Here is a 25,228-nt window from a genome sequence, read left to right on the forward strand (position 1 = left end):
TGAGAATAATTCCATCTACCATTATGCTTTGCTGCCTAGGCATTAGAGTGAGTGGGATACACAAGGCACTGTTCTCTCGGTTGCTTTCATTTTCACCTCTTGTGGTGTGAGCCTCTCACTGTACAAGGTATGACTCTTGGGTTTAAAGATAGGCATTTAAGGCTGGGCACAGTGGCTCACACCTGTAATCCCAGCACTTTGGGAGGCCAAAGTGGGCGGATCACTTGAGGTCAGGAGTTGGACACCAGCCTAGCCAACATGGTGAAACCCCATCTCTACTAAAAAATACATTTAAAAAATTTTTTTTTGCTAGGCATAGTGCCAGGCACCTGTAATCCCAGCTACTTGAGAGGCTGAGGGCAGGAGAATTGCTTGAACCCAGGAGGTGGAGGCTGCAGTGAGCCGAGATCGTGCCATTATACTCCAGCGTGGGCAACAGAGGAAAACTCTTGTCTCATAAATAAAGGCATTTTGGGGCGCGCATGGTGGCTAAGGCCTGTAATCCCAGCACTTTGGGAGGCCAAGGGGGACAGATCACATGAGGCTAGGAGTTTGAGACCAGCCTGGCCTCAAAACCCACCTCTAGTGAAAGTAGAAAAATAGCCAGGCATGATGGTGCACTTCTGTAATCCCAGCTACTCGGGAGACTGAGGCATGAGAATCATTTGAACCTGGGAGGCAGAGGTTGCAGTGAGCCAGGATTGCACCTCTGCAATCCAGCCTGGGCAACAGAGCAAGACTCTGTCTCAAAAACAAAACAACAACAACAACAAAGATAGGCATTCTTGAGGGGTGTTTGTGACCTGTAAATCTAGGCCAGGTCCTCTATTTCGTGCTTACTCAATGAAAAAAATCATTTGTTTCAGTTGGCAGGAAAATGAACTATCTTTGATTCATTAAGAAATGGATATTAGACTGAGTTGGTGATTATAAGGATGTATGCATGTATTTATCTAAATTCATCAAACAAAACTTTGGCAATTTATTGTATGTAAATTATACCTCAAAGACATATTTTTAAAAAGAGAGAGAGTCCGGGCGCGGTGGCTCACGCCTGTAATCCCAGCACTTTGGGAGGCCGAAGCGGGCGGATCACAAGGTCAGGAGATCAAGACCACGGTGAAACCCCGTCTCTACTAAAAATACAAAAAATTAGCCAGGCGTGGTGGTGGGCGCCTGTAGTCCCAGCTACTTGGGAGGCTGAGGCAGGAGAATGACGTGAACCCGGGAGGCGGAGCTTGCAGTGAGCCAAGATCGCGCCACTGCACTCCAGCCTGGGTGACAGAGCGAGACTCCGTCTCAAAAAAAAAAAAAAAGAAAGAGAGAGAGATGATCAGTCTCCATATGACCCCCTCTTAAGGGATTTTCTTTTCTTTCTTTCATTTTGAACTACACATACAAACAGTAGGCTAGTTTCCACAAGACTTCAGAAATACACTTGTCTCCAGGTCCCCTCACCTGCATTTTTGTTTCTCTTTAATTGGTATTTTTAATGTTTACCTCCATATGGCAAAATAACATGCTTTCAGTGCCGCTTCTTGATTTTTCATCGTTAGCCATTATCTGTTGACTTCTCACATGAAAGATAAGGAGTTTGCTCTTTTTCCTCCCCACATTCCCCATCACACACATATTTCCCAGCCCCTATATCATTAATATCATTATAATTTTTATATCAGTGTTCAATGTTTCTATTACTATAACTATGTATGCTAGTCAGAATTTTACTAAGTACTAAACCGTGATTGCTTTTCCTTTTATTCATATCTTTTTGTTTTCCCTAAGGTTAATAATTATCCTATTTTTAAGTTTCTTGCTTTCCTTGTACATATCAGAATTCAACCCCAAATTCTCTCCTAGTTGACACCCTCCCGAGGGTGTCAAGGTTCTTGGCATCTTCAACAAAGAATTGGACAAAATGTATAAGCAAAGCAAGGAAAAATGAAACAACAAAAGCAGAGATTTATTGAAAACGAAAGCACACTCCACAGGGTGGGAGCAGGCCCAAGCAAGCAACTCAAGAGCCTGGTTACAGAATTTTCTAGGGTTTAAATACCCTCTAGAGGTTTCCCATTGTACTTGATGTACACCCTATGTAAATGAAGTCGTGGCCTGCCATCAGTTTGATTAGTTGTAGGAGGGGCCAGGGTTGCAAAGGGAGAAGCCTCTGGTCCTTTTGGTACTTGGGCATGGAAAATTGGGGTTTTTCTTTTGATTTAGTTCTAGGAATTCAACATGAATTGGCCGTAGGTTCCCTGCCTCCAGACCCTATTTTCCTGCCTCAGTTGGTCTCAATATCCCCTCAAGATATTTATTCACACCGGGTTGTCCTATTAGTTTCTTCTCAAAAATCTGCGGTAGAATGTTTTGATCTCCTTCAGTCTGGATCACTCGTCCTCTTTTCCAGTCTTCATTGTAAATTTGAGAGTCCCCTTTAATGCTTTTCAAGGTTGGATGACTTGTTTGTCCTGTCTTTCTCTTTCATGGCTCATACCTTCATTTAAGGAATCCATTCCTAGTAGCTTTCTAAGAAAGGTGTATGGGAAGTAAAGTTTTTGAGATCTTGTTTGTCTGCAAATGTCTTTATCTTCTCATGCATTGATTGATAATTAGGCTAAGGATATATGATCTGCTTAGAAATAACTTTTCTACAGAACATCAAAGGAAATCTTCCATTGTCTTCTAGCTTCCAGAATTGCTGTTAAGAAATCATAAGTCAGGCCGGGCGCGGTGGCTCAAGCCTGTGTAATCCCAGCACTTTGGGAGGCCGAGACGGGTGGATCACGAGGTCAGGAGATCGAGACCATCCTGGCGAACACGGTGAAACCCCGTCTCTACTAAAAATACAAAAAACTGGCCGGGCGAGGTGGCAGGTGCCTGTAGTCCCAGCTACTCGGGAGGCTGAGGCAGGAGAATGGCGTGAACCTGGGAGGCGGAGCTTGCAGTGAGCTGAGATCCAGCCACTGCACTCCAGCCTGGGCGACAGAGCAAGACTCCGTCTCAAAAAAAAAAAAAAAAAAAAAAAAGAAATCATAAGTAGCCGGGTGTGGTGGTTCACGCCTGTAATCCCAGCACTTTGGGAGGCCGAGGTGGGTGGATCACTTTGAGCTCAGGTGTTCAAGACCAGCCTGGGCAACATGGCAAATGCCCATCTCTACCAAAACTACAAAAAATTAGCTGGTGGTAGTGGCACACACCTGTGGTCCCAGCTACTCAGAAGGCTGAGATAGGAGGATCACTTGAGCCTTGGAGGCAGAGGTTGCACTGAGCCGAAATTGTGCCACTGTACTCCAGCCTGGGTGACAGAGCAAGACCCTGTCTTGGAGGGAAAAAAAAAGAAGACATAAGCTATTTTGATTACTGAGTCTTTGTGTGTGCCCTGATTTTTCTCTCTGGAAGTTTATAAAGTTCTCTTTTTGCCAAATGTGCCTGTCCTAGGTTTATACTCATCCATTGTGCTGGGCATTCAGTGGGCCATTTCAGTCTGGAAAAATGTCCTTCATTTCTAATAAACAGGATTTTTCACTTTTGTTATTATCTTTCTAATTTCCCAGAGCTCTTTTATTTTTTCTCTGTGTCTTCCTTATTAAAATTAATCAATAAGCCAGGCATGGTGGCATGTGCCTGTAGTCCCAGCTACTGGAGAGGTTGAAGCAGGAGGATCGCTTGAGCTCAGGAGTTCAGTGAGCTATGATGGTGCCACTGCACCCCAGCCTGGACAACAGAGCAAGCCCTCATCTCTAAAAAATAATAATAATAGGCTGGGCACAGTGGCTCAGGCCTGTAATCCTAGCACTTTCAGGGGCCAAAGTGGAAAGATCGCTTGAGGCCAGGAGTTCAAGACCAACCTGGGCAACATAGCAAGACCCTGACTCTGCAAAAAATTAATAATATAAACTGTATTCTTATTTTCTTCTTTCCTGGATCTGTATCATCTCATATCTTTGATTTTGCTAATCAGAATTTTCATTTTTGTTTATTCTCTGTTTCTCTTCTACATAATGTCTGTTTTCTCCAAGTTGCTTTTTTGGGAGGAAGGAGAAGTGTTTCAGTCTCTTTCCGTAGATGTCTGGTAAATGTTGGTAGTCTATAGTCTATCCATATTTAAAGGTGCGAGACTCAAAAGATAATGGAAGCTGTGAAGACATGAGAGGACTTGTCATTTCTGCACTTCCCTGTAGGTGGAACTGATTTCTCATTTCTTTTTTCTTTTTTTTTTTTTTGAGACGAAGTCTCACTCTGTTGCCCAGGCTAGAGTGCAGTGGCGCGATCTCGACTCACTGCAAGCTCTGCCTCCTGGGTTCACGCCATTCTCCTGCCTCAGCCTCCCAAGTAGCTGGGACTACAGGCGCCCGCCACCATGCCCAGCTAATTTTTTGTATTTTTAATAGAGATGGGGTTTCACCGTGTTTGCCAGGATGGTCTCCATCTCCTGACCTCGTGATCCGCCTGCCTCGGCCCTCAAAGTGCTGGGATTACAGGCATGAGCCACCGTGCCCGGCCCTGATTTCTCATTTCTAAGAAAATTTCTTGAGTCAAGGTCTTTCCTCTTGGGCTGGTTCAGTTTTACAGAGAAGACATCCAACCTCTTACATGAAGGATGAAGACAGGATGCCAAGGTGTTGGAAGACATGTGTGAGAAGATGGCAAGGGTCTCTGCATTCAGCATGCATATGTTCCTTTAGTGCCCCATTTGCTTCAGTGTCTGCTTCCAAGCCATGCCTGGTATCCCAGTCCAGAGACCATCTGGTTTACCTCTCCACAAAGTTAACTTGTAGTCTGCAGGACTGGGGAAGATCTAGAGGTCTAAAAATTTCTTAAACAGCTTTCAAGCCATCCTTTTTTTTTTTTTTTTTTTGTGAGGTGGAGTCTGACTCTGGTTGCCCAAGGCTGGAGTGTGGCAGCCCAATCACAGCTCACTGCAGCTTTGACCTCCATGGGGTCAGGTGATCCTCCCACCTCAGCCTCTTGGGTAGCTGGGACTACTGGCATGCACCACCACGCCTTGCTAATTTTTTGTATTTTTAGTAGAAACAGGTTTTCACCATGTTTCCCAGGCTGGTCTCAAACCCTTGGACTCAAGCAATCTGCCCACCTCAGCTTCCCAAAGTGCTGGGATTGCAAGAGTGAGCCACCATGCCTGGCCACCTCCTACTTATTTCAGTTTACCTCTCTTTCACTGTCACTTCAGAGAAACCTGGTGCTGCCGCTTACAGAGCTTATTGAAGTTGTTTTTTGTTTTTTTTTTTTAAGTAAATAGGATTAAATAGGATAGCTCTTCTCTGCTGCTGGCTTAGGATTCAGCTTTCTCAATTCCACTAAGTCAATTAAAATGTATTCCTTTGCCTCATTCATAGGCTTGGATTAAACATCATCTTTTTAAAAAATGGCACAGTGGCTTTATTTGCTTAGTTAATTGGTTGCCTTTAATTTTGTAATAGGCATCTCTCAACCTACTCCCAAATCAAAGACTAAGCCCTTAACAGTTACCTCACCCCTCATCCATCAGCCTGAGCAACATAGCAAGAACCCATCTCCACACACCTTGCACCCGAGGTGATCATCATTCTGCATGGTCATCATTTCATTTCTTTGCTTTCTGTGTAGTTTTATTGCATATACATATATTCCTATAAAATATTTTTTTACTTTAGTTCCTTTAGGTCTATATTAAAAGGTATCATGCTGTATGTAATCTACTGAGACTTTTATTTTTCACTTACTATTTTATAGTACCAAGACTTGTCCATATTGTTGCCTGTCACTGTAGTTTATTCATATTGACTACTATGTAATATTCTATGAATATCCTTCATTTGCCTTCCACCTTTCAAAATTTCACTGCTATCATCTTCTCTCCTCTTCTCTTCGTCCTTGTAGATATTTTTCAAAAGTTATTTATTATAATATTAGTGGGGTTTTGGAGGAAACAAAATTAGGTGTGTATATTCAATCTACTATTTTTACCTAGGTTACCTAAGTGATCATGAAAAGTAGTTTTGACTATATGAGATGTTTTTACCTTACTAACTTATAGAGCCTCAGCCCTGTATAAAGTATGATTCCACTGCACACACTGTAAACCTTAGTTGTTAACATTAATAGGTGACAATAATATAGAACTGGCAAGGACTTCTGTGGTCATCCAGTCCAACTTTCCACTTGGTTTAGAAATGTTCCTGGTCAGGAAGGCACAGATAGTACTGTTTGACCCTGGAGTTACTTTTGAATACTTATAAATACTTATAACTCAAAGAAAGATGTTGATATTTTAGTTAGCTTTTTTTTTTTTTTTTTTTTTTTTTTTTTTTTTTTTTTTGTAGAGATGGGTTCTTGCTATGTTGCTCAGGCTGGTCTCAAACTCTTGGTCTCAAAAGATCCTCCTACCTGGGCTTCCCAAAGTGCTGGGATTACAAGCATCAGCCACCATTCCTGGCCTTTCGTCGGGTTTTATAGCCTTACTGCAGTTAAATGTGATGTTTTTGTTAGACTTGTTTAATTATTGAAAATAGCCGAAGGGCCTTTTTGTTGCCTGTAGGGAAATCCAGGGATCTCGGGGCCCAGGTTAAGGCTGTGGTTCTGAGCACCATAAATACAGCAGACATTGAAACCTTCTCTCTATTTATTTATTTATTTATTTATTTATTTATTTATTTATTTTCTGCACAGGAAAGAAAGAATAAACCTTTTCTTTCTTTTTTCCATTGCAGGGATGTTATCAAGTGGCTGGTCAAAGCAGTAACTGCAGATGGATTGACTCAGCCCCCAAATGGAAATCAAATGTCTTCAGGAACGGGAATCTTGAGGGCCGGCGGTAGCCACCCTCCTTCCCAGCCCAACCTGACAAAGAACACCAATCAGCTGTAAGGGGCAGGCAGTTATCTTTCCTGGGGTTTAGCATTTTAGAGAACAGCACCAATCCCTAAGAGCAGCTTCCCCCAAATTAACAAGATCTTAGAACATAGCTGATGCTTATTCAAGACTTAGTTTAACTAAAGGCTAATTTTCTAATTTAAAAGGTGGAACAAAACCAGGTGCTTTCACCCCTAGAATGAACAGGACTTCACAAAGTGATTACGAAGTCACAACGCAGACACAAAACAAATGCTAGAGAACACTGCCCTTCATTTCCTGCATTTCAGGAGACAGTAAAGGGTTACAGCTGCTCATCACTTTAGGTATCTGTTGCCATAGAGAAGGAGCGGTGTGTAGTGCGAGTTTTGTTAACTTCGAGTCATCAAGGACCTGGCTTTCTCTCCCCAGGTCCCGGGAGGAAAATAGCAGTTCAGCCTGCAGGTTCCAACACACGAAGGCAGGTCTCATCACCACAGACTGGACTGGAAAGAAATTCATGGCATTTCTTTTATGGAGTTGAGAGTGGCCTTGGCATTTTTTGAGAGATGCCAGGATATTAGGGGCTGGAGCTACCCTTGCACAAGTAACCCAGTATTCCATGTCAATCATATTGTTAAAAGCCAGTCACACTGGACATTTCAAATACATTTGTGTCTGAATTCACAATGTTATATTATAATCTGGTTGCACCAACCTGATTTTTATGGAAGGCCTACAAGTTTAAATTGTTTCCTAAATTATAAATAATTATAACTAATTTAGGAAACAATTCTAAAGGGGAATGTTTTGGAACAATGAAGCATTTGGGCAGATTGAGGAAGGCCCTAAAGTGGCATTCTCCCACAGGGGCCACATAGAGACCCAAGAGGGAGGTGGACACTGTTCCTTCAATGGAAGCTAATATCAAATAATCATCATCATAATAAATGTTTATAAATACATGTTAGTAGAAGTAACAATAGGGTCCCCTAAAAGTCAATTTTGTTATGATCTTAACAACAATAATAGGTTGCTACCACTTATCACTAGAGTCCCTATCTGTGAGATATTTTATATAGCACTCACAAGTTTACAAAGTAGATTATATTATTGCTCACCCTTTTTATACATGAGAACACTTAGACTCAGAGCAGTTTAGTAACTTGTCAAAGGTTGAACAGCTTATTATCGTTGTAGAGACAGAAGCTGAGGCTAGAGCTCCTGATCTGGCCCACCTATTGTGTTGCTAGCTGCAGATTTTCTTAAAGTAAAGCCTTTCTTCCATCACAAATAACACGTTAGAAAAGGCTGATGTCAGGCCAGGCTCACCTTTCTGAGAGGTTGCCCAGACACCTAATGCCACAGCAGGCTGGCTGTCTCCCAGTTAGATCTAGAGAAAGAAGGTCAGGTTCCACCAGGGGAGGTTCTGAGACTGATCTTAGTAAGAAACTATTGTAAAGGAAACAGTAACAGGAGAAAACATGTATTTGCCATACAGTTTTCTCCTGTATCAAAGAAATTTAAATCATTTTAAGTCACTCTGGACCTGTTTCTTCATCTGCAAAATAGGGAAGTTAGAGATCAGATGATCCTTATAGTTCTCTAGATCCTTAAGGTTGTGTGGTTCTATTTTTGAATTTAAAAGCAGCTTGCTTTTACAGCTCAACCCCAGGTTCTGAGAGGTTCAGATAGTATGTTCTGGCAAAAGGGATTCAGGTAGGTGAAATTGCTAAATAAAAGCATGCTGATGGCTTGAGTAGTTCTCCCTGACCTTGTGTGTGCTTTATAAGTCCTTTAGTAGTCTCTACTCTCGATGTACACTGGTGGGGACTCCTCCCAGCCACAGAGTGGCTCCTTGCCAGACCCTCACACTCATATGTGTCCTATGTTCTGGACTCAGGATTGTGTGCCAGCTTCAGAGGATGCTCTCCATAGCCGTAGAGGTGGACAGGACCCCCACCTGCAGCTCCAATAAAATTGCTGAGATGATGTTTGGGTTTGTGCTGGACATTCCTGAGAGGAGCCAAAGGTGAGTCTTAGTTTTATTGGGGAGAGCGGTTATTTAAAAAAGAAAAAGAAACCTCTTGGAAATAATTTTTATTAAATTAACTTTTCTATCTATGTTACCTGTCAGGAACAGAATTTTACAAAAGAAAATTCCAAACTAATTAAGATAGGAAGACAATAGTAGAAGGATTATTCTCATGTCTTTACCTTTTGGAAAGGAGGTTCTCAACTAATTATTATTATTTACAACTGAGATATAATTTCTTGGGAAGAGGCACAGTACCCTAAATGGAGCCTAAATTTTCTAACCTTATCAATTTGCCTAACAGTTTTACTCTTCTGTCAATATTTAACTGTTAAGGCTGGGTGCAGTGACTCACGCCTGTAATCCCAGCACTTTGGGAGGCCTAGGCGGGCAGATCACCTGAGGTCAGGAGTTCAAGACCAGCCTTGGCCAACATAGTGAAACCCTGTCTCTACTAAAAATACAAAAATTAGTTGGGCGTGGTAGTGCACACCTGTAATCTCAGCTACTCGGGAGGCTGAGACACAAGAATCACCTGAACCAGGAGGTGGAGGATGCAGTGAGCTGAGATCGCTCCACTGCACTCCAGCCTGGGTGACAGAGTGAGACTCCATCTCAAAAAAAATAAAAATAAAGGGCGGCTGCGGTGGCTTACACTTGTAATCCTAGCACTTTGGGAGGCCGAGGTGGGCGGATCATGAGGTCAGGAGATTGAGACCATCCTGGCTAACACAGTGAAACCCCGTCTCTACTAAAAATACAAAAAAAAAAAAAATTAGCTGGATATGGTGGTGGATGCCTGTAGTCCCAGCTACTCTGGAGGCTGAGGCAGGAGAATGGCGCGAACCCTGGAGGCGGAGCTTGCAGTGAGCTGAGATTGCACCACTGCACTCCAGCCTGGGCGACAAAGTGAGACTCCGTCTCAATAAATAAATAAATAAATTTATTTATTTAACTGTTAAGCCCTGCCTGCTTCTCTGATCTTTATCCATAGGCCTGGCATAAGTGTTCACTAAAGGTTTGGTGAGTGAATGAAATAGATATATCCAATATTAGGGGAACTAGAGGTGACCCAAGAAAGAAAAGAGCTGGACCTGTAGAATGACCCCAGATAGTAAGAATTAGGAATTCAGTTTCTCTAAGCATGAATTAGTGAAGTATTTCGTTAGGAAGGGATAAAGAAATGGTTTTTGGCTAAAACCAATGATTCCTTCCTTGAGCCAGTAATTTTAAAATCCAGAGGAAAAAAAATAAACTGGAATGAATATTAATTCATGAACAATTGCTGGTATAGGAAATAAGTATAAGAGAGTCATTGTGTAGTGGTGACCCTTGGGGAAATTATGGTGTATGTTTGTCTGCAGTTCATCTCCATCAGCTCCATGACTGCTTCCTATCTCCGTCCCTAAACACCCAGCTGGCAACCAAGACAACTATTGTGCAGCTCTGGTTTCTTCTATTACAAGAAAATGTCATACCAAATAGTACTGTAATAGGACTTAATTAAAATACTCTGGTAAGATTAAGACATTTACTGAGCCTCTACAATGTGCCAATCATTGTCACATTATCTCATTTGTTTTCTGGGGTTTTTTTTTCCTGTTTTTTTCTTTTTTTAATTTAGAAACAGGGTCTTGCTATGTTGCCCATGCTAGTTTTGAACTCCTACGCTCAAGCAATCCTCCTGCCTCAGCCTCCCAAAGTCTGGGATTACAGGCATGAGCCACCACACCCAACCTTATTTATTTTTCTTATAATGTTATCCCTATTTATTTATTTATTTGTTTTGAGACAGAGTCTGACTCAGTCACCCAGGCTGGAGTACAGTGGTGGGATCTCAGCTCACTTCAATCTTCACCTCCTGGGTTCAAGCGATTCTCCTGCCTTAGCCTCCTGAGTGGCTGGGATTATAGGTACACACCCCCATACCGAGCTAATTTGTGTATGTTTAGTAGAGATGGGGTTTCACCATGTTGGCCAGGCTAGTCTCAAACTCCTGACCTCAGGTGACCCGCCCACCTCAGCCTCCCAAAGTGCTGGGATTACAGGCATAAACCACAACACCTGGCAATGTTACCTCTATTTAATGAATAAGAAAAGCATTCAAAGAGGTGGAGTTAACTAGCTTAAGTTTATGTAGCTAATCAGGTTCAGAATCCAAATTTAAACCCAGGGCTGCTTAATCCCAAATTCAGTATTCAAAGGAGGCAGTATGTTGTAGTAGTCAGACAGAAGAAAGTGCACATGAATACCATGCTTGCTCTAACACTTTGTCAGGAGTATTTCATTTGGGTCCAATTCCTCTACTATCCATTCATATAAGCCCAGATGCTGGTAAGAAATGGAAAAGCTAAGGAATGGGTAACAAAAACGAATTAGGAATTAAAACAGATGAACATGATTTATACAAAATCTGGCCCTACTTTAAAATTCTCTCAGAAGGGGCAAATTGGCCACTCACTCAAATTATACTAAAAGATACTTTACTTGGCCTTTACCTTTATTTATTTTAATTTTCTAAAGATTAAGTATAATTTACATACAATTAAATTATGTAAACTAACTTGCATACATACCATCCAGCGAGTCTTGACAAATGCATATAGCTTCTTGACCTATCATTTTCCAATTGCTCATTAGTAGTGTATAGAAACCCTGCAACCTTAATAAATTAACTTATCCTAGTAGGATTTTTGTTTGTTTTCCTTAGGATTTTCTACATACACAATCACGTTGTCTAAAAATACAGTTAACCTTATCCTTCCCAATCTGTGTATGCTTTTGCTTTCTTTTTCTTGCCTTATTGCATAAGCTAGTATCTCCAGGAAAATGTTGGAGAAGCAGTGAGAGTAGACATTATGGCCCCATTCCTGACCGTAGGGTGAAAACATCCAGTTTTTGACTATTAAGTGTGACGTTAGCTATAAATGTTTCATAGGTGCCCTTTGTCAGATTGAGGGAGCTTCCTTCCACTTCTAGTTTATTATTTTTATGAAGAATGAGTATTGACATTTGCCAAATATCTTGTTTCCATCTATTGAGATAATCATAGTTTTTCTTCTTTATTCTGTTGATGTGGTATGTTACACTGATTAATTTACTCATATTAAGCCAACCTTGCATTCCTGGAATAAAAATGCTACTTGGTTGTGATGTTATCCTTCTTTTTTTTTTTTTTTTTTTTTGAGACGGAGTCTCGCTCTGTCGCCCAGGCTGGAGTGCAGTGGCCAGATCTCAGCTCACTGCAAGCTCCACCTCCCGGGTTCACGCCATTCTCCTGCCTCAGCCTCCCAAGTAGCTGGGACTACAGGCGCCCGCCACCTTGCCCGGCTAGTTTTTTGTACTTTTTAGTAGAGACGAGGTTTCACCGTATTAACCAGGATGGTCTCGATCTCCTGACCTCGTGATCCGCCCGTCTCGGCCTCCCAAAGTGCTGGGATTACAGGCTTGAGCCACCGCGCCCGGCCTATCCTTCTTATATATTGATGGATTCCAGTTGCTAATATTTCATTAAGGGTTTTTGCATCAATGTTTACAAGGGATATTGATCTGTAATTTTATTTTTCTGTAATGTTTAATGTTTTCCATAATGTTTCCTTATGCATATTGAAAGAAGATAAGTTGGCCAGGCTGGTCTCGAACTCCTGACCTCAGGTGATCTGCCCACCTCAGCCTCCCAAAACGCTGGTGTGAGCCACCACACGCAGCCTTCTATGAACTGAATTCTAAGATAAGTTTAAAAAGCAAAATACAAGAGTGTGTATATTAAATATACATATCTTTTTGTAAAAAAGGATAAATTAAAAATACACACAATTCTGATCATTTGTTTAAAAAAGAAACAAAGTTAAGGTAAGCCACAGACTAATAAAATTGCTTACATATAGAGAATGGGTGGGAATGGGATAAAAAGGAGAAAAGGTACTGGACTGGGTGGTAATGATGGCAGTGGTGGTAGTGGTAAACACTTCCCTGAATATGCCTTTTTGTGTGCCTATAAACACTTCTTAGAGTCATGTTAAACCACTTACTCCTGAGATTGCACATTTTTTATGTGAAAAATCAGACCTTGGCAATGACCTTGAGCAGTAGGATACAAATAACTCTCACAAGCTTAGCGTTCCAATAATGGAACACTGGGCATAAATTAAATGTTTTACATACTCAAAAAAAATCAAGTTCACAGGGTACCAAAAATGGAATACAAACAGAAACAAGTTAACCTAACTGTACTTTAATAAAATAAAGCAGAGCTAGCATGGTGGCATGCACCCACAGTCCCAGCTACTCAGGAGGCTCAGGTAGGCGGATCACTTGAGCTCAGGAGTATGAGGCCAGCCTGGGCAACACAGCAAAATCCTGTTGGTAATTAATCAGTAAAAATGGGGTAAGGGGTGGAGTGACAAGCCCAGGTAACTTTTTTTTAACTTTTTATTTTTATTTTATTTTAAATAATTGTAGATTCACAGGAAATTGCAAAACCTTTTACAAGTACTGTGTGTCCTTTACACTGTTCTCCCCCAAATACAAGGAGAACTGTAACTATAGTACAATATCACAAATAGGAAATTTACATTGGTACAATCCAGGACTTTATTCAGTTCTACCCATTCTTATGCAGTCATTTGTGTGAAGCTCTCTCTTTTTAGTTCTATTACATGTGTAGATTTATATAACCATCACTGCAGTCAAGATGTATAACTGTTCCATCATCACAAGGATTCCTTGTGCTACCCTTTTATAGCCACAATCATCCATCCTCCCCAGCTACTGGCAAACACTAATCTGTTCTCTGTCTGTGTCAAAGTCACTTAAAACACAATATTTGGACTAAATGTCATAATGGTAAAGACAAAATGAACTCTAGTTAGTAGGTTTCTTTTTTGCAGAGATATAGATAAACAATTCAAAAACTATTTTATGTGTATTCTAGGATTAAACATATAAATATATTGTGGATGCTGAGAACCAGGTTTCTCACTGTCAGAGAAAAGAGTTACACATATGAAAAGGGGAAAGGATAGAATGAACTTTGTGGTACTGGATTGGAATTGGAGGTATCAGTATGAACTCATGGTTTCTAATAAATATAGAGAGATATAGGAATAGATGTAGATGTGTGAGGGCTTATTTACATACATACATACATACATACATACATAGATATATATTTTTTTCTTTTTTTTTTTTGAGATGGAGTCTCACTCTGTCTACCAGGCTGGAGTGCAGTGGCGCGATCTCGGCTCACTGCAAGCTCCGCCTCCCAGGTTCACACCGTTCTGCCTCAGCCTCCCGAGTACCACGCCCGGCTAATTTTTTGTATTTTTAGTAGAGACAGGGTTTCACTGTGTTAGCCAGGATGGTCTCGATCTCCTGACCTCATGATCCACCCGCCTTGGCCTCCCAAAGTGCTGGGATTACAGGCGTGAGCCACCGTGCCTGGCCTATTTACTTATATTATATATACACATACGTATGTGTGTATTCATACATATTTTTCCTACCTCTGCCCACTGAGAAAGCATAGAAGCAATTATATCTTAGTAGTAGTGGAGCACACCTCATACCCAGATTTTTGTTTTTAAATTCCAATTTACATGAAAGGGAACCAGGGCCAGGTGTGGTGGCTCACACCTGTAATCCCAGCACTTTGGGAGGCCAAGGTGGGCAGATCACTTGAGGTCAGCAGTTAAAGACCACCCTGGCCAACATGGTGTAACCCTGTCTCTACTAAAAATAAAAAAATTAGCTGGGCGTGGCGGCATACACCTGTTATCTCAGCTACTTGGGAGACTGAGGCAGGAGAATCGCTTGAAACCAGGAGGTGGAGGTTGTGGTGAGCCGAGATGGCGCCACTCCACTCCAGCCTGAGCAACAGAGCAAGTCTCCATCTCAAAAAAAAAAAAAAGGGAACCAGAATTAGCTTGGCGTCGTGACACACACCTGTAATCCCAGCTACTTGGGAAGCTGAGGCAGGAGAATCACTTGAACACTGGAGGCAGAGGTTGCAGTGAGCCAAGCACCACTGCTCTCCAGCCTGGGCTATGGAGCAAGACTCCATCTCAAAAATAAAAATAAAAAGAATGATATAAATGGAATCATTTGGTATGTAACCTTTTGGGACTGGCTTTCTTCACTGAGCATAATTCCCTGGTGATTCATCCAGGTTGTGGGGATTTTTTGGTGTTTTGTTTTGTTTTGTTTGAGACAGGGTCTCACTCTGTCCCCCAGACTGGAGTGCAGTGGTGCAATCTAAGCTCACCACAACCTCCACCTCCCAGGTTCAAGTGATTCTCCTGCCTTACCCTCCTGAGTAGCTGAGATTACAGGTGTGTACCACCACGCCCAGTTAAGTTTTTGTATTTGTAGTAGAAACGGGGTTTCACTGTGTTGGCCAGGCTGGTCTTGAACTCCTGACCTCAGTTGATTCGCCCACCTTGGCCTCCCAAAGTGCTGGGATTACAGGTGTGAGCCACCGCACCTGGCCTAAATATATATTTTTAATTTTTTTTTCTTTTTGCCCTAACCTCTCTTATCTTCTGGGAATCTAAGTGTACATATAGATCTGTTCCACAGATCACTGAGGCTCTATGTTTTCTATTGCTGTTTAGTTTCATTTATTTTGTTTTCTCTCTCCCTCTCTCTCTCTCAATAGTCTTTAAAATCTCTGTTCCTTTTATTCCCCCAGTGCCCAATCTGCTGTTAAGTCCATTATTGTATTTTTAGAATCTAGAGTTGACATTTGGTTCCTTTTTGTTCTTTTTGCTGCCGGTCTTCATCTAGTCACTCATTATGTACATCTTAATTTACTTGCTTGCTTTTGAAAATCTTGAACATAGTTATAATAGTTGTCTAAAAGCCCCTCGCAACTAATTCCAGTGTTTGTATCACCTCCTGGTGTTTCTGTGGACATTTGCTCCTGGTTATGAATTACATCTTCCTGCTTTTTTTACTTGTCTGGTAATTTTTATTGTGTGCTGGACATTGTGGGCACTACATTGTTGAGAGTCTGGATTTTGCTCTCTTTCTTTAAAGAGTATTGACTTTTATTCTGTCAGGCAGTTAATTTGCTGGCAGATTAGCTTTCTCCTGTTGAGGCTTGTTTCTAGGATTTGTGAGGATGGTTCCACAGCAGCCCTTATTAAGGAGCTACATTCTTGAGGCTTAGTCTTTCTGGGGTCTCAATTAAATGTCCAGGATATTCCGTGAGATCTCTCCACACTGACTCCTTGAAACACCAGTATCTTTCAGCACTCTGAGATCTCCAAAATTCCCAGTCAGCTTGCAGCCCCCCAGTAGCTGTTCTCCACCAGGCTTTTGGGACTTCCCCATTCCCTTACACACATTTCCTGAGCACCCTCTTCTCTGACACGAGTTCCAGACACCTCAGCTGTCCTAAACTCCAGTCTCTGTTTTGCCTGCCCAAGAAGCCCACTGTCTTCTATTTTGGACCCACACCTTCCTCTGCCTTCATTAGAAAGTGCCCCCAGCAAGAAATCTGAGGTAGATGAAGTTTGCCACCTTTGTTACCCTTCTCTCAAGAATCGCAGTCCTGCCGGGCACAGTGGCTCATTCATATAATCCTAGCATTTTGGGAGGCAGTGGGGGTGGATCACCTAAGGTCAGGAGTTCGAGAGCAGCCTGGCCAACATGGTGAAACACGTCTCTACTAAAAATACAAAAATTAGCTGGGCATGGTGGTGGGCACCTGTAATCCCAGCTGCTCAGGAGGCTGAGGTAGGAGAATTGCTTGAACCTGGGGATTGGGGGCAGAGGTTGCAGTGAGCTGAGATCAGGCCACTTCACTCCAGCCTGGGCAAAAGAGCAAAACTCTGTCTCAAAAAAAAAAAAATCGCAGTCCTTTGTAGGAAGTTCTCCAATGCCTGAAAATGGTTGTTTTCTGTATTTTCTCTGGGTGACAGAAAGGAAAGTCCAAAACAGTTACTGTGTTGAGGCTGGATCTAGATGTTGGCCTTTCTTTTTCCTTTGTATCTTTTTCTTTGAGATGGAGTCTGGCTGTGTTGACCAGGCTGGAGTGCAGTGGTGCGATCTCGGCTCACTGCAACCTCTGCCTCCTGGGTTGAAGCAATTCTCCTGCCTCAGCCTCCCAAGTAGCTGGGACTACAGGCACACACTGCCACGCCTGGCTAATTTTTTGTATTTTAGTAGAGACGGGGTATCACCGTTGTTGCCCAGGCTGGTCTCGAACTCCTGAGTTCAAGCAGTCCACCCGCCTCGGCCTCCCAAAGTGCTAGGACTACAGGCGTGAGCCACTGTGCCTGGCTTTGTTTTTAAATTTTTAATTTGAATTGCTATAGATAATTCTATCTACAGTTCCTAGTGTGTTGAATATATTGAAATTGTGTCCTTATCCTTTGTAGATCTCTGAGTTTACCATCTGCAGATTATAAAGCAAGCCCTGGCATAAAAATTAGAAGAGAAAATAGTTTCAGATAAAAAAATATTATGGCCAGGCACAGTGGCTCATGCCTGTAATCCCAACACTTTGGGAAGCCAGCGTGGGAAGATTGTTTAAGGCCAGCCCTGACAACGTAGTGAGACCCCATCTCTACAAAAAAATAATTAGCCGGGACAGTGGCATACTCCTGTAGTTCTAGCTACTTGGGAGGCTGAGGTCAGAGGATCACTTTGAACCCAAGAGATTGAGGCTGCAGTGTGTGATGATCACACCACTGCACTCCAGCCTGGGTGACAGAGTGAGAACTGTCAGAAAGGTGGGGTGTGGGGTGAGGGATGAAGGGAGGGAGAGGGAGGGAGGAAGGGAGCGGTGGGTGGAGGGAGGGAGGGAGAGAGAGAGAAGAGAGAGAGAAAGAAATACCTCCTGCCTTGAGCCTTTTTTGCCCCTCCTAGAACACTCTCACCAGTGCTTCTGCCTCCATAGGAAGGCCACTTCCAGTCCCCTGACCAAATGTGCTCTCTCTTCTGTGTATCTCTGGAGCACCACTAGCACTTTGCGTACGAGCCCACTTGCCCTGAACGTTTTTAAGTTCCTTTTGCGTACCCCTTGCCCCTGTTTAACTATCAGCTTTTTGAGAGTGGTTCCCTCTTTTATTTATCTTAGTATTCCTTGTTGTGCCAAATAGTATTTGGCACATCATAGGCATTCAGAAATATTCTCATGATGAATTCTCATAGTTACAATGTGTAGTAATTATTTTTAATGTATCCTAAACTTGTCTCTGTCAAATGTGAAAGACTTTCCTGATTCTAGCCGTTGCTAGTCCAACAAACCCATTTCTACCCTTTCCACAGGTTTTGTGATTCTGTAGGCCTCCATGGTATTCCTTCTTAACTGTCTTTTTTAGGACAAATGTTGTACATTCAGGGTGAATCGTGGCTTATGTTCTTTAAAGCACAGTTGTGGTTAACTCCGTCTTCCTCTTCCCACACAGAGAGATGTTCTTTACCACCATGGAAAGCCACCTTCTGCGCTGCAAAGTGTTAGAGATCATATTCCTCCACAGCTGCGAGACACCCACCCGCCTGCCTCTGTCTCTGGCTCAGGCCCTCTACTTTCTGAATAATTCTACGTCACTGCTCAAGTGTCAGGTACATTTTTCCCTGCTCAATTTCAGACCTAGAGCACCTTTCTTTGCTCTAAAGCCGAACCCTTCCCATAGGATTTTAGCTTAAAACACAACTGTTTGAGCATTCTGTGAAGGTGAATTGAAAACTGTACAAAAATTTTAACTGGGGAAGGCATTTATTATCAATCAATTTTACTATCTCTACAGTCAGATAAAAGCCAGTGGCAGACTTGGGACGAATTGGTTGAGCATCTGCAGTTTCTGTTGTCCAGTTATCAACATGTTTTAAGAGGTAAGGAGCGTTTATTCACAAGTGGAGTTGTGGGATGTCTCAGTGGACATTTGTATTAATCATAACTACACAGGAGATTCTAATTTGTTGACATTGTTCCTTGGTTGTATGTAACTTATTATAAGGGATAAGAAATGACATAGCTGGAGTCACCACTGTGAAAAAGAATTCACATATTCTTGTTATGGCCGACAATTCATGGTCCTCATAGTTGTAAGGTTGTGTAGGTAAGCAGAAGTCATCAGAACCTCCAGCCTGGCCAACATGGGGAAATCCTGTCTCTGCTAAAAATACAAAAATTAGCCAGGCGTGGTGGTGCACGCCTGTACTCCCAGCTACTCAGGAGGTTGAAGCAGGAGAATCGCTTGAACCCGGGAGGCAGAGGTTGCAGTGAGCCAAGATCATGCCACTGTATTCCAGCCTGGGCAACAGAGTGAGACCCTGTCTCAAGGGAAAAAAAAAAAAAACAGAGAAGTCATCAGAACCTGAGAAGGAGTCAGGAATGACCTGAAGACCCCTGGCATCCTCCCTTGGCCTGTCACTGCAGCATCTTTGCTCAATGACTGTGGACATTGTAAACATTGTGAACATCTGTCAATACGATGTAAGTACAGAGCAAATCAGGAGCAAGGTGAACATGTACATCTTGCAGAAGATGTAAGATACCCTAAGTCTATGAAAGTGGCTCTTCAGAGCTGCTCAGGTCACAGGTGAAGCCAGTGACCAATGACGATGTAGGAGAGTTAGACCAGGTAACCCTCAGAAAGTAAATGTTGACCAGGATAATGATACAATAGCTGCTTCAAATGAGAATGATTTTATTAGCCAAGGATTAATGAGGCCTGTGGGAAAACTGAAGAACTGATGAATTATTAATTACTAGAGGAAAACTAGTAACTTGCTAGGGGAGAAACCCGGCATTTTTCCTGGATGTGATTGACGGAGAAGGATGTATCATAATGTATGTAATGTTCTTGCCAAAAGTTTATGACCGCGATCCAGTGGCCAGTACACTTCAGACAAAACCAGATTGAGTGACCTTTTATAAAATAACTGACCTGTACTTTTTTAAAGTGCTAGTGTCTTAAAAACAAAGACAGACTGAGATACTCTTCCATATTTAAGAGAAACTAAAGCACATAAATACTAAATGCAGTGCATGACCCTAGGCTGGATCCTGAACAGGAGAAAAGAAATCATAAATGGGGAGACAAGAGTTTCCCAGAAAGAAGGAACAGCATGTCCTAGAGCCTTGAGGCAAGAAGTTGCTTAGTGTGAGTCCAAGGAACATAGAACAAACTAGCAGGGCAAGGCTATAGTACATTGTTCGGACAATTGGTAAAACTTTAATAGATTAGATAACAGTATTGTGTGGATACTGAATTCCCTATTTTTGATAATCATACTGGATTGTGATAGTAAATATCCTTGGCCTCAGGAAATCCATACTGAAGTACTGAGGGTAGAGGGCACAGTGTCTGCAACTTATTCCCAAATAGTAAGCGACAAAAGTGTATAAGTGAAGTGCACATGCCCATGATCATATTGAGGTTTATTTTAACTCAGTAATGGCATTTGAGAAGATAAGATAGCCCTCAGACCCTCTCAGGCCAGGAATTGACAAAGCTGTTGTAGAGACGTTTAAAAAAAAAAAAAAAAGTTCTGGATTTAAGACAGAAAGTCTGAGTGTAAATCCCCGCTTCACCATTTACTCCGTGTTGGGCAGCTAACTGTCTCTAGGCCTCGGTTTCTTCCTTCTATAGAATGGGGATGATAGTATGTAACTTGCAAGGATTATTCTTGAGTGTGAAAAAAGTATTAAGTGTTTAATCTTTATTGAATCTGTCTTCCTGTGTTCCTGGGCAGAGGTAGGCTAAGGGTCTTCTCTGTGTTTCAGACTCTTGTAACTAACACTTAAAAGAGTACATTGTCGGCCAGGCATGGTGGCTCACGCCTGTAATCCCAGCACTTTGGGAGGCTGAGGTGGACAAATCACAAGGTCAGGAGTTCAAGACCAGCCTGACCAAGATGGTGAAACCCTGTCTCTACTAAAAATACAAAAAATTAGCTGGGCATAGTGGTGGGGTCCTGTAATCCCAGCTACTCAGGAGGCTGAGGCAGGAGAATAATTTGAACCCGGGAGGCGGAGGTTGCAGTGAGCCAAGATCGCACCACTGCACACCAGCCCTGGCGACAGAGTGAGAGTCTGTCTCAAAAAAAATAAACAAACAAGAGTATGTTGTCCAGTTCATGCATGATATGTGGTTGTGCAGTTTGTGCATTTTGTAGCACCCTCAAAGAAAGGTGCATGTCCTTCTCAGAACAAAGACCCGAAGGCAAGTTCCATGTGTTCTTAGCCTCAAGGAGGCTTATGTAATTGTTTTGGAGAGTACCAGAAGGTTAATATTAAACAGCTTGTTTTAAAGTTCACCTTTCACATTTTTTGTTCCTTACTATTTCAATTCCCAGGGAATACACCTATCATGGGCAATAATGACTTAAGATGGAAACGGAATCTACTTTTATTACAGAATATTTTTTATGTTTTGATAAGAGAGAGAAAGGCCTCAGACCAGTATATATTGACCAAGAATAAATGGGGTGTGTTGCAATGCTGTTTTATCCTTAATGTTCGTTCCAGCTTCTTTGAGGTCCAAGAGTTGGGAAGGAGGAAAATTAGCACTAGTAGTTTGAAAACATTGTCCTGCAAAGAACACAGCCGAATGGTGCCCTGCAATAGTCAGCGTCCTTGTCAGTCAGTAAGCATCTTACTGTGAGGGCCCCTTCCTCATCTCTGCCTTCTGCGCGTGGTCTGTGGATGTGGTTGAGGGCATTTTGAGATTAGTCTGAGTTGTCTAGCTCCACTAATTGTCTAGCTGCACGAGTGGGAGAAGAAGGGAAGGGATTAGAGAGCCTAAGCTTTCCCTTTTTTTAGGGGAACTCTCAGCATGGAGGGAGAGAGGAAAAGAGATTAGGTAAATGCACCTGCACTGGCTTATATAATCCAAAAACCTTGTGAAGGTATCACCCCCCTGTTACAGATGGGAAAACAAAGGCTGAGAGAAAAGTAGATGCAGAGCCGGGATTCAAACAGATCTGTCAGAGACATGGATTCTGGGCTGTCAGTTGAGCTCATGTTCTTGTTCTTCAACTGAGAGAATCAATCCCCCCACCCCAGTTGCATAGCCATGTGGCTCAAGTTTCAGCCTCTGCAAAATTACAAAGTGCTGCCTGTCATGGAGTTTATGAGTATGAATTCTAGGGATTTGAACATATAATACTTAAATGAACAAATGCATGCTTTTCCTGAATCCTGCTCATCTGGCCAGCATAGCTTACAGAAGTCAGTCACAGTCATTCTGAGGACAGTCACACACACAGTCTCCCTGCAAGGAGCCCTGTCCATGGACGGGGAAAAGCAGAAGCAGGTAGGATCAGTTGGTCCTAAATGAATAATCACACGAGTAACCTATAGTTACAATTAAAGTAAATGCTATGAAGGAAGTACAAGTGCACAAAATCTATTTTTGGAGGGACCCAGGAAGGCCTCCCTGAAGAAGTGATACCTCATCTAAGATGTTAAGTAGGCAAGGCACGGTGGCTCACCCCTGTAATCCTAACACTTTGGGATGCCGAGGTGGATGGATCACCTGAGGTCAGGAGTTCAAGACCAGCCTGGCCAACATGGCAAAACCTCATCTCTACTAAAAATACAAAAATTAGCCAGGTGTGGTGGTGGGTGCCTGTAATCCCAGCTACTCAGGAGGCTGAGAAAGAATCGGTTGACCCTGGGAAGCAGAGGTTGCAGTGAGCTGAGATCGTGCCACTGCACTCCAGCCTGGGTGACAGAGCAAGACTCCGTCTCAAAAATAAATAAAGACATGAAGTAATGGTGTTAGCCAGGCAAATGGGGAGACAAGAGTTTTCCAGAAAGAAGGAACTGCATGTCCAAGGGCCTCGAGGCAAAAAGATGCTTAGTGAGTCCAAGAAACATAGAACAAGCTAGCAGGGCAAGGATGTAGTGAGTAAGGGGAGAATAACACTAAATGAGACTAGAGTAGTCCATGGGGCAGGTTGTGAAGGGCCATCTTGGCCATGCTAAGGAAATTCAGCTGGTTCCTAGAACAGAGTGAAGCCATCAAAGTGGTTGGTTCCAAGTAAGGGAGTGTCATGATCAGATCTGCAAATGTAAAAGGCCGCTCTACCTGATGTGTAGCGAATCATTTGGCAGAGAGCCAGGGGAGAGGTAATGGTGACAAGGGTGTGGCGAGGACGGAAGGACAGTGGAGAAGGCAGTGGATGGGACAGAAGCACTTTGAATATAACTTTGACAGGGCTTAAGTGACTGAGTCTGAAGGATGACTCCCAGGGTTCTGCCATTGCTGACATGGAGAAAGATCTGCAAGGAAGATCAGGAGCTCAGGTTTGACATATTAGGTACACGATTCCTATAGTGATGATGATGATGATAAAATAATAGCTAACTCTTTTATTGATCCAAAACTACTAACAATACTATCAGCTGAAATATCCTGATTCAGGCATTATGGCTCAAACCCTTTTCAATGCTAAATGTCCTCATACAGTAATCAGCAGCCTCTGATATAACAATTCTCATCTTACCGAAGCATAAAATCCAAGGCCTTGCTGACTAGACCAGCAGGGCTGAAGTCCACTGGCCAGGGTTTCCTCCCCCATAGACAGTGCTGAGATGGGCGCTGCTAACATTTGCTTCTTTAACTTTCCTGCAGGATTTAATAAACTCCAAATGCTTCTTGCTTGCCCTCTAAGTATCCCCGTCCCACCCTATTCAACTTTTTTCCCACTTCTTTCAAAATCATTTTTATATTTTTCAGAGTGGGACATGCCTTAAGAAAATCAAAGTCTACAAAAAGGCTCTTTTCTTCCTGAGACTGTTCTTAACAAGTCACAAATGAAACAGCTCATATTTCCCTGTTTACAACCCTCTAAGTCTATAGATACCCTGTTTTGCTCTCAAAGGCCAAACTCCACATTATAATGTGGCCTGCCCTACCTTCCAATCTCATCTAGTACTTCTCTCCCTTTTATTACTCTGATTTTTTTTAAGTTTCTCAATTTATAAAGTCATTACTTTATGTTAGCTGAAACACTTTAGGTATCAAATGTAATTTCCACTGCCTTCCATGGATGCAATTAACATGTGGTATATGCATCCCCAGTGCTTCCACCCAGCTCCGGCGGCTGGGAAGTCCAAGGTTGAGGGGCTGCACCCGGGAAGGACTTCTTGCTGCGTCTTACCATGGCAGAAGGCTTACTACCCTGACTTTCTGTCTAGTTCTCAAAGCATGCTTTTCCTCAGGGCATTTGCTCTTGCTGTTCTCCATGGACTGCTTTTCCCTTTGACCTTTGCATGGCTGCCTCCTCATCCGTCCATACTCAGCTCACAGACCCTCCCTGGCTAGAGTGGGCTGCTTCCCTTATTCCCCCCAGTGTTACTGTTTATCACCGCATCTGATTTATTTATTTGATTGCATTTGCCACAGACTACAATCAATATTGTTGACTAACTTGTCAGGCTTCCTGCAACTAGAATATCAGTCTACAAGGACTGGGCCCAAGGCTCTGAATTCCACTGTCCCCAGACTCTAGCCAGTTCCAGATGTGCAGCAGGTGCTCAGTAGATGTGTGCTGTTTGAATGTTGAAAGGGCCTTGCACTTCCATCTCGAGGCAGCTTTGTTTCCTGTGTTTCCAGACTTTCTGAACATGCTGTTGTATACTTACTATACTTCTTCGCAGATTACAGACTTTAGTTTTGAGAGATTTTACTTTTCAGTCATTTCTTCTGAAAGTTGAGAAGAAAACATATTGAATGTATTACTTGAAAATGTAACCTGATATACCGCTTAAAATGATTTATTCTGTGTCCTAAATCTGGACACAGTGTAGCTCAATCCTTTTAATAACTGCTAGTGAAAATGCCGTCATCCCCGTTTGATAAATGAGGAGACTGAGAAATAATGGTGTACTTATATGCAACTGGAAGTCTTCGAGTCCCCAGAACTCTCTCAATACATTTGCCTAATGTGACCTTGTGCTCATTTGCCTCAATTTCACATGCTTCTAGAATCTATTGGGGATGGCCTTAACTTTTTGTTTTCTTGAGTATTTTCATTTTTAGACCTACGGTAAAGTTGAAAGAATAGTACAACGAACGCCCATATATATATATGCCATTTACGTTGATTCATTAGCTGCTAAGATTTTGACACATTTGGTTTACCTATTGATCCATTTATGTACCATTTTTTCTGAAACAGTTGATAAGTACACCATTATAATTCTATTGCTTAAGTACTTCAGCATGTTCAGCATGTATCTCTAAGCATAAGGATATTGTACTTCATACCACTATGCATTATCACACTCACGAAACTTGTTTTGTTTTTTTGTTTGTTTGTTTTGAGGTGGAGTCTAGCTCTGTCGCCCAGGCTGGAGTGCAGTGGTGCAATCTTGGCTCACTACAACCTCCACCTCCTGGG

The 25,228-nt window shown here is 42.4% G+C and overlaps 1 protein-coding gene across 15 annotated transcripts in view; it reads left to right on the forward strand.

Moving 5' to 3' along the window:
• Window positions 1-25,228, forward strand: part of SIMC1 (SUMO interacting motifs containing 1) — a 91,147-nt gene that overhangs the window by 63,835 nt on the left and 2,084 nt on the right. For all 15 annotated transcript variants that reach the window (XR_012414371.1, XR_012414372.1, XR_012414375.1 and 12 more), the window contains 4 exons: window positions 6,711-6,863; window positions 8,735-8,863; window positions 18,280-18,436; window positions 18,622-18,706. Coding sequence is in view for 5 of the 15 variants with exons in the window: in XM_073994751.1 (XP_073850852.1) it covers window positions 6,711-6,863; window positions 8,735-8,863; window positions 18,280-18,436; window positions 18,622-18,706 (524 nt within the window). In the remaining 10 variants the exon portion in view is untranslated. The remainder of the gene's footprint in view (window positions 1-6,710; window positions 6,864-8,734; window positions 8,864-18,279; window positions 18,437-18,621; window positions 18,707-25,228) is intronic.

The sequence above is a fragment of the Macaca fascicularis genome, chromosome 6 (genome assembly GCF_037993035.2).
Source record: "Macaca fascicularis isolate 582-1 chromosome 6, T2T-MFA8v1.1".
NCBI lineage: Eukaryota > Metazoa > Chordata > Mammalia > Primates > Cercopithecidae > Macaca > Macaca fascicularis.